Source organism: Otolemur garnettii, unplaced genomic scaffold (assembly GCF_000181295.1).
Source record: "Otolemur garnettii isolate 467f Iridium unplaced genomic scaffold, OtoGar3 scaffold00078, whole genome shotgun sequence".
NCBI classification, from domain to species: domain Eukaryota; kingdom Metazoa; phylum Chordata; class Mammalia; order Primates; family Galagidae; genus Otolemur; species Otolemur garnettii.
The window spans coordinates 1190798-1204275 of NW_003852473.1; the positions used below are offsets into that span (position 1 = coordinate 1190798).

The 13478-nt window shown below is 43.7% G+C and overlaps 1 protein-coding gene across 1 annotated transcript in view; it reads right to left on the reverse strand.

The window, feature by feature from the left end:
• USP13 (ubiquitin specific peptidase 13) overlaps nucleotides 1–13478 on the reverse strand; it is a 154386-nt gene that overhangs the window by 27573 nt on the left and 113335 nt on the right. The window contains exons 13-16 of the mRNA XM_003794274.2: nucleotides 12192–12366; nucleotides 6049–6137; nucleotides 3032–3154; nucleotides 1523–1549 (exon numbers count right to left, since the gene is read on the reverse strand). Of these exons, the coding sequence (XP_003794322.2) occupies nucleotides 1523–1549; nucleotides 3032–3154; nucleotides 6049–6137; nucleotides 12192–12366 (414 nt within the window). The remainder of the gene's footprint in view (nucleotides 1–1522; nucleotides 1550–3031; nucleotides 3155–6048; nucleotides 6138–12191; nucleotides 12367–13478) is intronic.

A 13478-nucleotide genomic window follows, 5' to 3' on the forward strand; every position in this document is an offset into this window, starting at 1 on the left:
AAAAAAAAAAAAAAGAAAAGTTCCAAGATGATGTTTATTTTCGGTCATGAACCTGATGTTTCTTAAGCAAAGATCAAATTGCCTGATGACGTTAAGCACTTATTTTTTTTTAAAATCATCTTTAATATAACAAAAAATCACTGAAAAAAAGGTCTGAGAAAGGTAGGGTGGGAATGTCAATCACAGATAGTGACTGAGTTCTACTTCCTCTTGTTGAGCACGGCATGCCCACGTCCAGTAATACAGGGTAATGGCTGCGTGCTCTCGGTCAGAAGCAGACGCCTCCAGGGCAACTTCAAGGCCCCATCACCTGGCCTGGGTGTGATCCTGCAAGCCAGCTCTCTGCAAGATCATAGCAATCTGAAAACTTTTTACATGCTGGGAAAGGCTAGTGGCATGAAAAGCATGCTTTCTCCCAGCCCTGGTTCTCATCCCAGCTCTTGGATCTCTGAACCTTTTTACCCTCAGTTTTATCATCTGCAGAAAGTCATTTGCCCTGCCAATTTTACTGTTATAATCAAGTGAGATCTGTGACCTTATATGAACAGTAAAGGCACAGACTGTTCAAAGTACGTACAGAATAATAAATGCAATGTGGAAAGTATTCAGAAATTTTATCAGTCATTATTACAATTAGATGATTTACAGTGGTGATGGTTTGTCCCAGACTCCCCTTAACCCTACCCAGCCACATGTTAAGGTCATAGCAGACTGTCCAACAGCGAGGACCCTTTGCTGACTCTACCTTCAGCAAAATCATAATTGACTTAGGAAAGGCGACAAGAAGGTCCAGGCTATACCATCAATCATTTGCAGCCTGTAACATTCAAACTCCGAAATTAACAAGTCTCTTGAAAGACTCGGTAAACAAAAAGATTCAGTTTGAGTATCTAGTGTTAAACACTCCCTCTTCCTCTAATTAACATCTACTCAGATAAAGAGGATTTTTAGTGTTCTTTCTAGAAAAACAAGAGTATCAACTCACATAGGAGTAAGGAACAAAAAGGCTATAAAATCAACAAACAATCCCATCAAACTATTATAATATCCTGAGAGAATCAATGCTCCCATGACCTGTGCAGTTGTGTGTCTTCATCAGGTCTGACGTCGGGAGCAGAAAAGGTGACTGCCCACTTTTTCAACTTGTAGGCCATCACTGCAGAAAGAGGCCTGCTCTCGTGTCCAGAGAGGAAGGAAATCATTATCCCCTACTCACACATGAGGAAACTGGAGGTGCAGGGAAGGTAAGTAAATTACTCCTGCCTCATATTCAAAAATGTTACAGCCAAAATTCCAACATCAGGCTAGTTGGCTCTCTTGCTGACAGTTACCACCCTGAGCCACACGGCTCACCTAATCAGCATGTCACTGGTTTATATTTGCTGCGTACTCAACTCGCAGACCAGGGAAGGCTGCACATACACACATATGGGACAACGCGAACTCTTTATGGAACTCTCACAGACAAAGGTGTCAGGCTAATGACAACAGTAGGACACTGAGACGTTTTAAAGATACATACGGTCTATCAATTGGTTCATCAGGCGATCTGGAAATTAAGGGAGAGGACAGAAAATAAGACCAAACCACGTCAGAGAGATTTAGAGAAAGAAAAACTTTCCATCCAGGACATTCCCAGCTTACACTCCCCGCACCCCACAGGGAACCCCCACGCAATCCTCAGCCCCTTACCCACCACACAGACCACCCAGCCTGCAAACATGAAGTCATTACGGTAATGAGAGTAAATAACAAGTTTTAGCCATTTAGATCAGATAAAAACATAATGTTCTGATAATTATCTCACTGAACTAAATAATTTCTCTCCCTATATTTCTAAGAACTTAGTCAATTACAAGGCAAAGATTCTAGTATGACCATCAAGAAAGCCAGAGCAGTACTAGTAAACCCTCTTGTATTTCTGATGCTCATACTGACCTCTTCTTCCTTTAACCCCTTTAATGAACCTCCTATACCAGGGGTCCTCAAACTTTTTAAATAGGGGGCCAGTTCATTGTCCCTCAGACCACTGGAGGGCCGGACTGCAGGCCCCAGGACAAGTCGGCTGCTAAGCAGGACAGGCAGCAGTTGTAAACCCCCCGCCCCCAGCGGGCCAGATAAATGTCCTAGGCGGGCTGCATATGGCCTGCAGGCTGTAGTTTGAGGACACCTGATATGTGACCCAGGGAACAGAGCACAGATGCCTGTCTGAATCTTATCCTTCTCCTCAGACTCCCCTTACTCTGTTTTTGCACCTGGCCATGGTCATCAACAACACACACTGCTCAAGTGATGGAAAACCCTTGACAAAGGGGCCCAGAGTGCTCCACTGTTACTAATGATGTTCCCTAATTGACTCATTAGTAAACAGGTGAGCAAACAAAACCAGAATAAAATGGATCTCATCAGAATAACTGACCTAAAAGTTAAACCAAAATTTTTCTGACACTAGTTTTAAACCCACAAAGGTGGGGCCATTATTCTTTTGCATGTCTTTTTCCTTTAAAGAGTTATGTATTCTGAACAACAACCAATTTAAGGGTCATGGATAAAAGATAAACTCAAACACCTCCCTTGCTTGAAGCAGCAACAGAGCTGTGGAGGAGAGATGCTGTCAAGATTTTTAAAACCAACACACTCTATTGACTTGCCCCTAAGGGTTGTCCAAAGGTATTCCCCAGAATGACTCGGCTCCCTGGACTAAGAACCTGCTAGAAACACACTCTTTCTTTTCCCAACAGGGGGTAAACACGGGCTTCTCCTCCCATTTGGGGGAAGTAGAGAACGGAAGGGAGGAAGTCAAGACCAGAAGCAACATAACCTAAAAACCGTCCATTTCAACTACTCTAATGGGTCTGTGCCTCTTACAACATTTAAGTTTACAGCTGCAGCTGTGCCTCCCTTCTGTGTCTATAGTAGGTTATAATCCCTGGAAGACAGATAAGGGACCCCTGATGGGTGGAGGTGGCAGCAACAGACTGGTAGGAAAAAGTGACTCTTCCTACAGAGGCAGGTGGGCGGGAGACAGTACCTTTTGAGTCATCAGGAATGACTATAGGGGGGCTGATGTCTGGAAGTTCCTCCTCTCCTGGCTGTAACCCCCTGGCTCGGAGATGGTTGATATCAAGTAGGTCTGGCATATCAATAGAAACATCTGCAAAATGAGAGATGGAGTATTCACTGGACTCTCCAGAAACCCACAGTCACCTCAGTATACACCAGCACTGCTAACTCCTACACACAGTCTAGGCCAGCGGTTCTCAAACTGTGGGTCGCGACCCCTTTTTAACAATGAAAATACACTATGGCATTAGGAAGGTTGAGAACCACTGGTCTAGGTAGAGCTAAGGGGTGCTTTCCAGTTCCCTGGAATACAACACTGGACCAGCAAATTCATCAAGACTAATTAGATGCTAATGCAGACCTTGGGGAAAGTATAGCAGGCAGCAGGATTTCACAGAGTGAGAACAAGTCGGCTAAGCTGGAAGTCACACATCGGCAGCCCACAGACCATTTGTGGCCCAGACACCTTCTATTTGATGTTTCAAAATGTTAGCAATGAATTCTAGTCTTTAAATCAAAAGGTTTAATTTGAAAATCCAGATGGCCAGCTTATTTGAAAGACAGGATGCGGCAGCACATTCTCCTACAGCAACAGCCTCTGGAGCTCGTCTTTCCCTCTCACAGTGGTGCTCAGAAGTCTGACACAGATCCCGGTGCTCCCTGTCACCCCCTTGAGCATCAGCTAATCAACGTCAGCATCATGTTTCTGCTATTCTGATTTTTTTTTTTTTTTGAGACAGAGCCTCAAGCTATCCCCCTGGGTAGAGTGCCGTGCCATCACAGCTCACAGCAACCTCCAACTCCTGGGCTCAAGCAAGTCTCCTGTCTCTGCCTCCCAAGTAGCTGGGACCACAGGTGCCTGCCACAACGCCTGGCTACTTTTGGTTGCAACCATCATTGTTGTTTTGGCGGGCCCAGGCTGGATTCAAACCCGCCACCTTAAGTGTATGTGGCTGGCGCCTTAGCCACTTGAGCCACAGGCACGGAGCCTGCTATTCTGATTCTTATGGTCGAAAAATGTCTTCATCTGTTGTCTTTCTCCAAAGTAAGAATAAGCAAGCAAGACCAAGATAGCTAGAAACATGTTTTTTTGTTTTTGTTTTTTTGAGACAGAGTCTCACTATGTCACCCTCAGTAGAGTGCTGTGGCATCACAGCTCACAGAAACCTCAAACTCTTGGGCTCAAGTGCTCCTCTTGCCTCAGCCTCCCAAGTAGCTGAAACTATAGGTGCCCACCATAATGCCCAGCTACTTTTTCTCTTTTTAGTAGAGACAGGCTCTTGCTCTTGCTCAGGCTAGTCTTGAACTCCTGAGTTCAAGCAATCCACCCACCTTGGACTCCCAGAGTGCTAGGATTACAGGCATGAGCCACTGTGCCTGGCCTCAACTGTATTACCCTTTAGAGTACATTTTTTTTAACTTCTTGGCTTAGCTGTTATTATCTTGACTTACTCAAGATCTGTCAGTGTGGTAATCTGTCAAGATTTAGTACTGCACATATTCAGATGAAATAATAAAATGTGTGTTCAAATGTTGGTGCAGGAGGTGTTATTTGGGTTAACAAACAAAACCTGAAAATACCATCCCTGAAATCAGTTATGATGCCAGGTACATATATCCCATCCTATTTTAAAACAACCATCCCAAAAAACAAAATTTAGTTTAAAAACAAAAATCTAAATTTCAGGGGGCAGCAACATCAATGCAAGTCTGAACAACCAAATCAACACAGTTGCTCCTCAAGAGAAAAAGAAAAAATCTTTGAGGCTCCTTTTAATTCAGCAAATCAGTGATACCTGATTCAAATTTTTGGTCTTTTACAGAAATTTCAAGGACAAAGAAAAATAAGAAAACTGTTTCCCGAGTAGTTTGAGGCCTTTAGAATAAGTCAGTTTTCTCTCTCAGGTACTTGTCAGGTCTGTGGAAGGAAAACTGAGTGATCACCATCCTGACCTCTGCCTCTCCCCTCCTTCCAAACCTATCCCCCCAGGGAAGCGAGGGGCTCCTGACAGGCCAGCACGATTTCATCTGGCAAACAGGTGCCACATAACTGTTAGTGTTGTGGGTTTCTAGGAAATCACTCTAGCCAACTACACATCCTTTTGACTTATTCCCTTCAGACAAGTATTTAGTTACCCACTGTTAAGACTTGAGTTGTGTTTTGTTTTGTTTTTATTCTTACATGCTCAAACACAAAGAAACATCAAAAGATTGGTGAACAGCCTGAGGAACTTGTTTAAGAAACTATACATTCTTCCACATCCCTGGGATCACCTAATAACCTCCTTCACATTAGATCACTGTGGTAGAGTAGGGTTTTTATGCACTGTCTGGAAAATTAACCTCAAAAAATGGTCCAGGGCCTTTAAAGCCAACAAGAAGAAAGCAAAATAAGACGAAAAATCACATCCCTTTTTTGATTATTCAATGCAACTGACACTTCTATTTTAATATTAATAAAAGTTGTATGATTTAAGTGAGTGTCATTAGCCACACCTGCCTGCCCTGGAGGCTGAGGAGACAATGTCCTCAATCACCTGCCACTCAAAGCACGGTTTGGACCAGCGGCAACAGCGGCAACAGCAGCAGCAGCAACACGTGGGAACTTGTTAGGAACACAGACCCTCAGGCCCATCTCGGACCTGCTGAACTGGCATCTGTATTTTACCAAGATCCCAGGTGATTCATATGCGTGGTAAAGTTGGGGAAGTACTGTTTCATCAACAGTGTAAGGATTCTGTTTTCACAGCTAGAATCCAATCATTCCAGAACCCATGACTGAAGGGGTGGGTTAGCAGGTGGTAATTTTTATCATGGGTGCTTATCATATACTCTGATGGGAAAGAGTATATGACTGGAAAGGCAAGAAGGATGGAAAAAAGAGTGAAATGGAACTGTTGGTGGCAGCCAACTACATGGGCTCTTTCACATGCCATGTTTTTTAAACAGCTAATTTGAAAGCAAAAGCATGCAAAAGATACCTACCAAATTTTTTGGGAACCCAGTCAAGACCAAAAGTGAACTTCTTTATCTGCACTACCAAGTACTCAGGGAATGAGGCAAAGCGAGATGTTCTGGGAAACACAAGGGGATATATCAATGACACAAGGCAATAAGAATTGTCAGCACAGTTCATGAAGCATCACAAGCTTTGTCCAAGGCGCACCTGGCTGTCCCAGTGACTGAACGGATGAGGGGGAGCATCCACACACAGACATGCCCACGGACACTCACTCACTCTGCAGTCAGCCAGGCCTCTTCACTGGAAGAAAACGCCTAACATGGGAGAATGTTGTGCCTTGGGAAAGACTGGGGTCATTTCAAAATCAGTACTTGTACTTTGCTGTGGCATTTTACATCTCTGAAAGCACGTTCCAAACATTTTTTTCTTTTCTTTTTTTTTTTGAGACAGAGTCTCACTCTGTCACCCTGAGTAGAGTGTCGTGGCATCATAGCTCACAGTAACCTCAAACTCCTGGGCTAACATGATGCTCTTGTCTCAGCCTCCCAAGTAGCTGAGACTACAGACACCTGCCACCATGCCCAGTGGGTTTTTCTACTTTTAGTAGAAACATGATCTTACTCTTACTCAGGCTGGTCAACCATTTACTTTTCTAAAAATCCTTGTAAGAATTGAGCATATATATTTGCGTTTATGGGCATGGATGCCTTATGTTTGTATGTGTAGGTTTGGGAAAACTCCCCAAGTGATCCTGAAACGCCCCCTCCTCCACTCCTCCACAGAACCACTACATTAAAATACTCCTGTTCCTAAGTCCATAGTTCAGACACCCCATAACATGTGTGTATGTGTGTGTGTGTGTGTGCATGTATATATACACATATATGGAAGTACCCAAAATATCTAAATATGGGTCTTTAAGTTTAATATTAATTACTTACGAGCAACAGCTTAAGTTCTCTGAAAACTTAAAGAAATGCTGAATTGCCTGGAGCTGGATTTGATGGTTTTATGCCCAGACCTTTCACCTGTATACCAAATGCACGTCCGTTTCTGCTCATTCACTCCATGTTTATCATCTTGTTTTTAACAGTCAGCTCTACTTGATTGTGAGTATGGTACATATTTATTAAAAAGAAAACAAGCTGTTGACAGGTATCACAGGTAACTTTGAAAATAAAAGACTGTGGAACACCCTTCCCCCAGAGCCCACTTTGCCTCCTATTCAGCAGGCTTGGACCCAGAATTCAGAAAACAAATGCAAGTGCACTGCTGCCCCCTAGTGTAGCAGAGATGCCATTGTACAGGGGTTTGGACCAAAAAAAAAAAAGTCAAAAAGGTCCTGAATATATCACTTCATTCACTGCAAATCCAGGCAAATCCCAGACCCTCCTAGAGGCTCTGTTTTCACATCTACAATAAGGATTTGCCAATAGAGAGCTGCACAGAGGTCATGAAATGATGTGACCACTTGCCACTCTAGAAAGTATTGTGTTTACCGAAGGAAGTAGGGGGACTATTTTGTCAGGGAAGAACCAGTGTCCATGAAGCCCTGGACACTGACTTGTTCTGTCACTGACCTGTATTTTACCCCAGGCGAGTTATTTAAAATTTCTGTATCTAAAGTTCTTCATCACGAGGTTGGCAGAAAGGTAAAGGCAATGACAGGAGGCATATCATGTGGCTTATCTCAATCCTCCCTTCAGTAACAATACAAAGGCAACACCATAAAGAAAACAGCAGCTTTATCATCCTATCAGAGAGGAGCCTCATCAGCCTGTTATTATTCTGGCTCACTCTCCAGAAATTATATACTATCTCTAATTAGGTTCTCCTAACTTCTGAGAAGCTGTAATAAACATCATTCTTATCTAAATGCTGACAAGTCCTCAGCTGTACCAAAAATAACAAACTCCATCTGGTATTATGATATTTTCAACTGATGTAAAATGTTACCTTTTTGACCTCCTTGTCAAACTTAAAATCTGGAAAATACATAACAGTGAAAGTCATTAGTAAACCAATCTTTTCTGAAATGTAATTTGGGAGCCCTGATACTCATGGTCAGGGTCTGGGTGAAGTCTCAGCTGGTGACATCGTAGTGGGAGGGACTCAAGGTTGGGGTGGGGCTAATGTAACCACTTGGTGATGGGTAGCTACCCACCTAAGAGTACCAGAAAGCAGGTTCAGATGGTGACCACGTTTTATTTGTCCTGTTGGATAAATATTCTTTAGTCATCTTTGTAACCACTATAGCTTATCCACATGTACTAACGGCTCAATACATATCTGTCCAAATCCATCTCGAAAGTAATGCCCTGCATTTATTTATTTATTGCAGTTTGAGAGCATCAAGTTTGCTACTTAAATCCAGCAATGCTATAAATTATGCTCTGCTCACTCATTTATTGCTAAAATTAACCCCAGAACTAAAATTTTTCTTGAAAGCTATATATTTTTAATAAAGAGTATTAGAATGTAAGTTATTCAAAAAGGGCTAGACAGACTCATAGCAATTTACTTCAAAGGGTTGTTAGGAGAACTGAGTGGAGACACATAAAGGGCTTAGACCAGGTTCTACAAAATCATCGCATTGTCTGTGAGAACCTATTAACATTACTTAAAATGCATCAATTTGTCACTAACTATGATTAAGGCAAAAGTATCATGAAAACTTGATTAAGAGTAACTATACAGGCTCCGCGCCTATAGCTCAACTGGCTAAGGCGCCAGCCACGTACACCTAAGGTGGCGGGTTCGAATCCCCAGCCTGGACCCGCCAAACAACAATGACGGCTGCAACCAAAAAATAGCCGGGCGTTGTGGCGGGCGCCTGTGGTCCCAGCTACTTGGGAGGCGGAGGCAGGAGACTCGCTTGAGCCCAGGAGTTGGAGGTTGCTGTGAGCTGTAATGCCATGGCACTCTACCCAGGGGGACAGCTTGAGGCTCTGTCTCAAAAAAAAAAAAAAAAGAGTAACTATACAAACTGTACCTCTCCTTGGCATTAATATTGTCTATTGTATTGAAAACCTGGCAAATTAGAAGAAAAGACAGTTCTACCCTTTCCACTAAATATGTCAAAAATAATTGACCACACTCAAATTACATAATACAAGCCCCCAAACAGGGAGAAAAGATAAAGATAATAGTAACAACGCTTGCATCATCTTGTATTTACTCTGCCAGGGACCGTCAGAAGCACTGTGTGTGGCTTATCTTACTTAATCCTTCATGGTTAACAGCTAAGTAAAAAACTCCCCCACCAACCCTTAATCTGTGAGCTGCTCAAAGGCAGGAAATAGGTCCTGTTCCACCCAGTACCTAGCATACACTAAGTGAGCAATCACATTGCCGGGTGAATGAACTTTCAAAACACTAATATTCTTCCCAGACACGGTCTGCAGAGGATCACTTAATGGAAGAGTCTTTGTGTCGGGCACATACTGACCCAAGATGCACCAACATCATTAGGATACTTTTTGCCTTCTCCTGGTCTTTTAGGCTCCAGATCTAACAAAAGAAAAGTTCAAGTCCCTAAATCAACAAAACACAGGCTGAGTCGCAGCCTGCAGTGCTGGAAATGAAAAGAAGAGATCCTTTAGGAAATCCGCTGTACTGGTTTCTCCAAAGATAATATTTGAGATGTGATAAACCATGATGAGGAGCAGCCAAGCCCACAGGATGTCGGGATACACACAACAGGCAGTGAGAGGTTTAGCTGTGAGCTCCATCAGACCTGAACAAATCCCACATCTGCCGTGTAGAATGAGAAAATCATGGTACCAGCCTCACACTACTAAGAAGATTAAATATGACAATTAATGCAAGTGTTTAAACACATGCCCTGGTAATAATAAATGTACAGTAAACACTAGTTGCTTCATTACCTTTGATATTGCTTTTTTCTTTCCCACACGGACCATTTCACCTACTATTGTGAGACACACTCAGCACAAATCTTTTCATGCATATAAAAAGTATATACAAGAGTGGGCGTGTATATAGAGAAAAAGGCAAAAAGCACATTTAATATCTCCTTTGAAGGACTAAGAAAAATTGAAACCCCTCCTCAAGGATTCCTGCTAGTTATGTCAGCACTGCTTACAACTAAATATTCTGTAGCACGGTAGGAGAAATTCAGGTCAACAAGCACCATTCCTCCATTACAGATGAAAGGACGGGAGATGGTGACTTTGCAGGACAGAAGACAAGGTGGGAGGTGAACACAGGAAAAGAATCCTGACTCCTGACCACTAGTCCTGGGCTCAGAGAAGCTGTCTGTGGAAAACTAATAACACCTGCCAGCTCCATTTTAAAGATGGGCCTTCCCAAGTGGTGAGAAGGCTCTTTTCTGGCAGGGCACACACAGAGAAAGGCAGGCCCAGAGAGTATGTCACAGCCTGTATGTCTAAGAGACCAGGCCTCTTTCTGAAGAGCGGAAAGGGACAGCTATGGGAAAGGCAAATGAAGATACCCCCACTCCACAGCTCCCACCTGACACTGGGGGCTTCCTAGGCTCCTGGGACCCACAATCACTTCCCAGCTCCCAAAACACAAAGCACAAAGAGAGAAAGCTAAATGTTTGAGGAATCTCCAACCCACTGTCAATGGTTAAAGAAGCTGCTTCCACTGCTATGACAGTGGGTAGATTTCTAGCTGCCCAAAGACGTCTCCAACTGGCAATAAAGTGCACCTGTCACATTTAATGCTTCAGATCACCAACTATTATCTGCAAGACACACACACACGTGCACACAGGCACACACACAATACACAAACACCACGCACCCCAACTGAGCAGTCCTTGAATGAAAACTTACCCAATAATGAACAACTGGTACCTGAATGAGCTGTTGCTATTCATCTTTCTTTGGATATGGAGCTTTTAAAAATTATTTTAAGAAAAAGTGGCTTATATTAGCATTTGAAATGAATTATTTTTGTTTTGGGGGGTTTTTTTTGGAGACAGAGTCCTACTCTGTCACCCTGGGTAGGGTACCATGGCATCATACATCACAGCAACCTCAAACTCTTGAGCAATCCTCTTGCCTGAGCCTCCCAAGTAGCTGGGACTACAGGTGCTGACCACAAAGCCTGGCTAGTTCTTCTATTTTTAGTAGAAATGGAGTCTTGCTGTGGCTCAAGCTGGTCTCAAACTCCTAAGCTCAAGTGATCCACCTGCCTCGGCCACTCACAGTGCTTGATTACAGGTATGAGCCACCGCACCCGGCCAGCTTTATCATTTTTTAAGTCTATAGTGTGGAACAAAGGGAAATCAATGGATGTGTTTCATAGAGAATAACTGATTGAAGTTTGACTGCTACTGGAGCCAGGAGTAGCCCTTTCTCTCTGCTCAGCCCTTTACATCAACCATGAGCTCAATCTCACCCTCTTCAAGAAAGGCAGTCAAAGAATATCTAAAAGTAGAGAAATTCCCAGAGCCAAACTTTCAGACCTCCCTTCATTTTAGGCCACTAGAAGCACTTTTTTTAATGCAACAGTATCAAGTGCGTTGGCAAGGACTTGGCTGTAACAAATCACTGAGGCATCAAGTAGAGAAAAAAAAATGTATGGACCCGACAACCAGCCTCACAAGGCAAAAACAGCACATCTAACTAAACCCCGGGAGCTCATCTGAGCTGTGCTCAGGGCCTGTCTGTCCACTTGGAGATGCTCCAGGGCTCCTAGTCTCCAACTAGGAGCAGTCAACCAAGTTCTAGGCCTGATCGTTATGATGGAATTAAAATACATCACAGTGAGTTTAAAGACTGAAGCCTGCCTTACGAAGCTCTGTAATTTCTTCATTAATAATATTGTTCTTGCTATTTGGGGGTAAGGAGTATTTCTTGACTGTACACTCCTGGCAAAAGAAGACAGACAAAGAAAGAGGACAAGGGAAAGGGAAATTCCCAACAGAGGTAAACCACAGCCTTGCATTTCAAAAGTAGACATCGCCTCCCTAGCACATAACATAAAGCATAAGCCTATTGTCTGGGGCAGGTCTCACAAGGGAAGTCAATGGCAGTCAGGGCGTGTGAATCAGACTCCCACCCCACCACACATGAACACGCACGCACAGACTCATACTTCCTGCTCTCCACTCCCCGACCACCGCTGCCACTTCTCAAAGCCCCTCCTCACGCACTGCCCCCACATACACACTTACTTCACGCCTGCAGACTTTGCCTGTAGGGCGCTGCTCCAGAAATCATCAACATTTTCTGGTTCAGAAAAGGCCTGAAGGCAGGCACTAAATGGTATCTTGGCTCGAACCAACTCAGGAAGGGGTCTTCTGTTTGCTTCTGCATCCCTTCTCGTCAATTCATAGGCGATCAGTTCATCTGAGTGAAAGACAAATGAAACAACATTGGGATCACTCTTCTGAAACGAAAAACACCCTTTCTGGACAGTCCTCCCTGCAGCCTTCCGGGCTGGGCCAGGTTTGCTTACTTGTTTCCCTTTACACAGCTGGGTAACCTGCTAAAAAGCTGTTCTCAGGCGGTCTTTAGAACAGCACTGACAGGTGACATCGAGCCATTCACATGTTTTGCCTGTTCCCCTCTGAGACTGGCAGGAGGAACTGGGAGCCTGGGTAAGAGGGTCAGACCACGAGCCAACGTACACATGAGTGAACTTGGTTTTTCATTTCTCCACAGGTCAAGCCCGGGATTATTCAAACACCATCCTCCAAACATAAAGCCTTCATCACTTCAGAGAATTTTATAGCTGAAAGAGATCCAAGGGCTCACCTCTTCCCAGACCCTTTGCTGCTGTGCTGAATGAACTGAGGCCCAAGGTCAAAGCCAGTCAATCACTGACAAAGCTGAAACTTAAAACCCTGACCAGCTCTCCCTCTGCTTCCCTACAGATGAGGCTAAAGCATGTAAAGAGATCAAGGTTTGCCAATGATCAGACACATATACACACAAGTAACAAAAACATTCCTGTTAACTTAAAGCTGTTTTAAAAGAAGACGATCAAGGTGGGGGGGGGGGGAGATGGAATAGATAAAAGCAAAAAGATCTACCACTGAGCTCCTTGTCAGGTCAGACCCCAGGGTACACATTTTCTGATTCGGTTCCCCCAGCAGCTATGATTAGAGGTTATAGGTCCCCTACGGTGTGGGGCCACAGAGGAGGGTAAACATCAGACTGCAGTGATCCGCCCTGACAAATCTCGTAACTGACCAATAACTGACCAACACAGCAGAGCAACTTGCTGAGGTTACCCAGCACCTCAGATATCAATCAGGGCTACCAACCTCTCTTTACTGTCCCTGCTCAAACAATTAAACACCAAGGGAAAAAGAAACAACTGGGCCATGCATCTGTCAAGAGTCAGCAGATCTGTCCCTGGAAATTAACCTGTCGTGAAAATTTTTTTTTTTTTTTTTTATTGAATGGTAACTGTGTACATTGATGCACTTTGGGGGTACAGTGTGGTGTTTTCATAC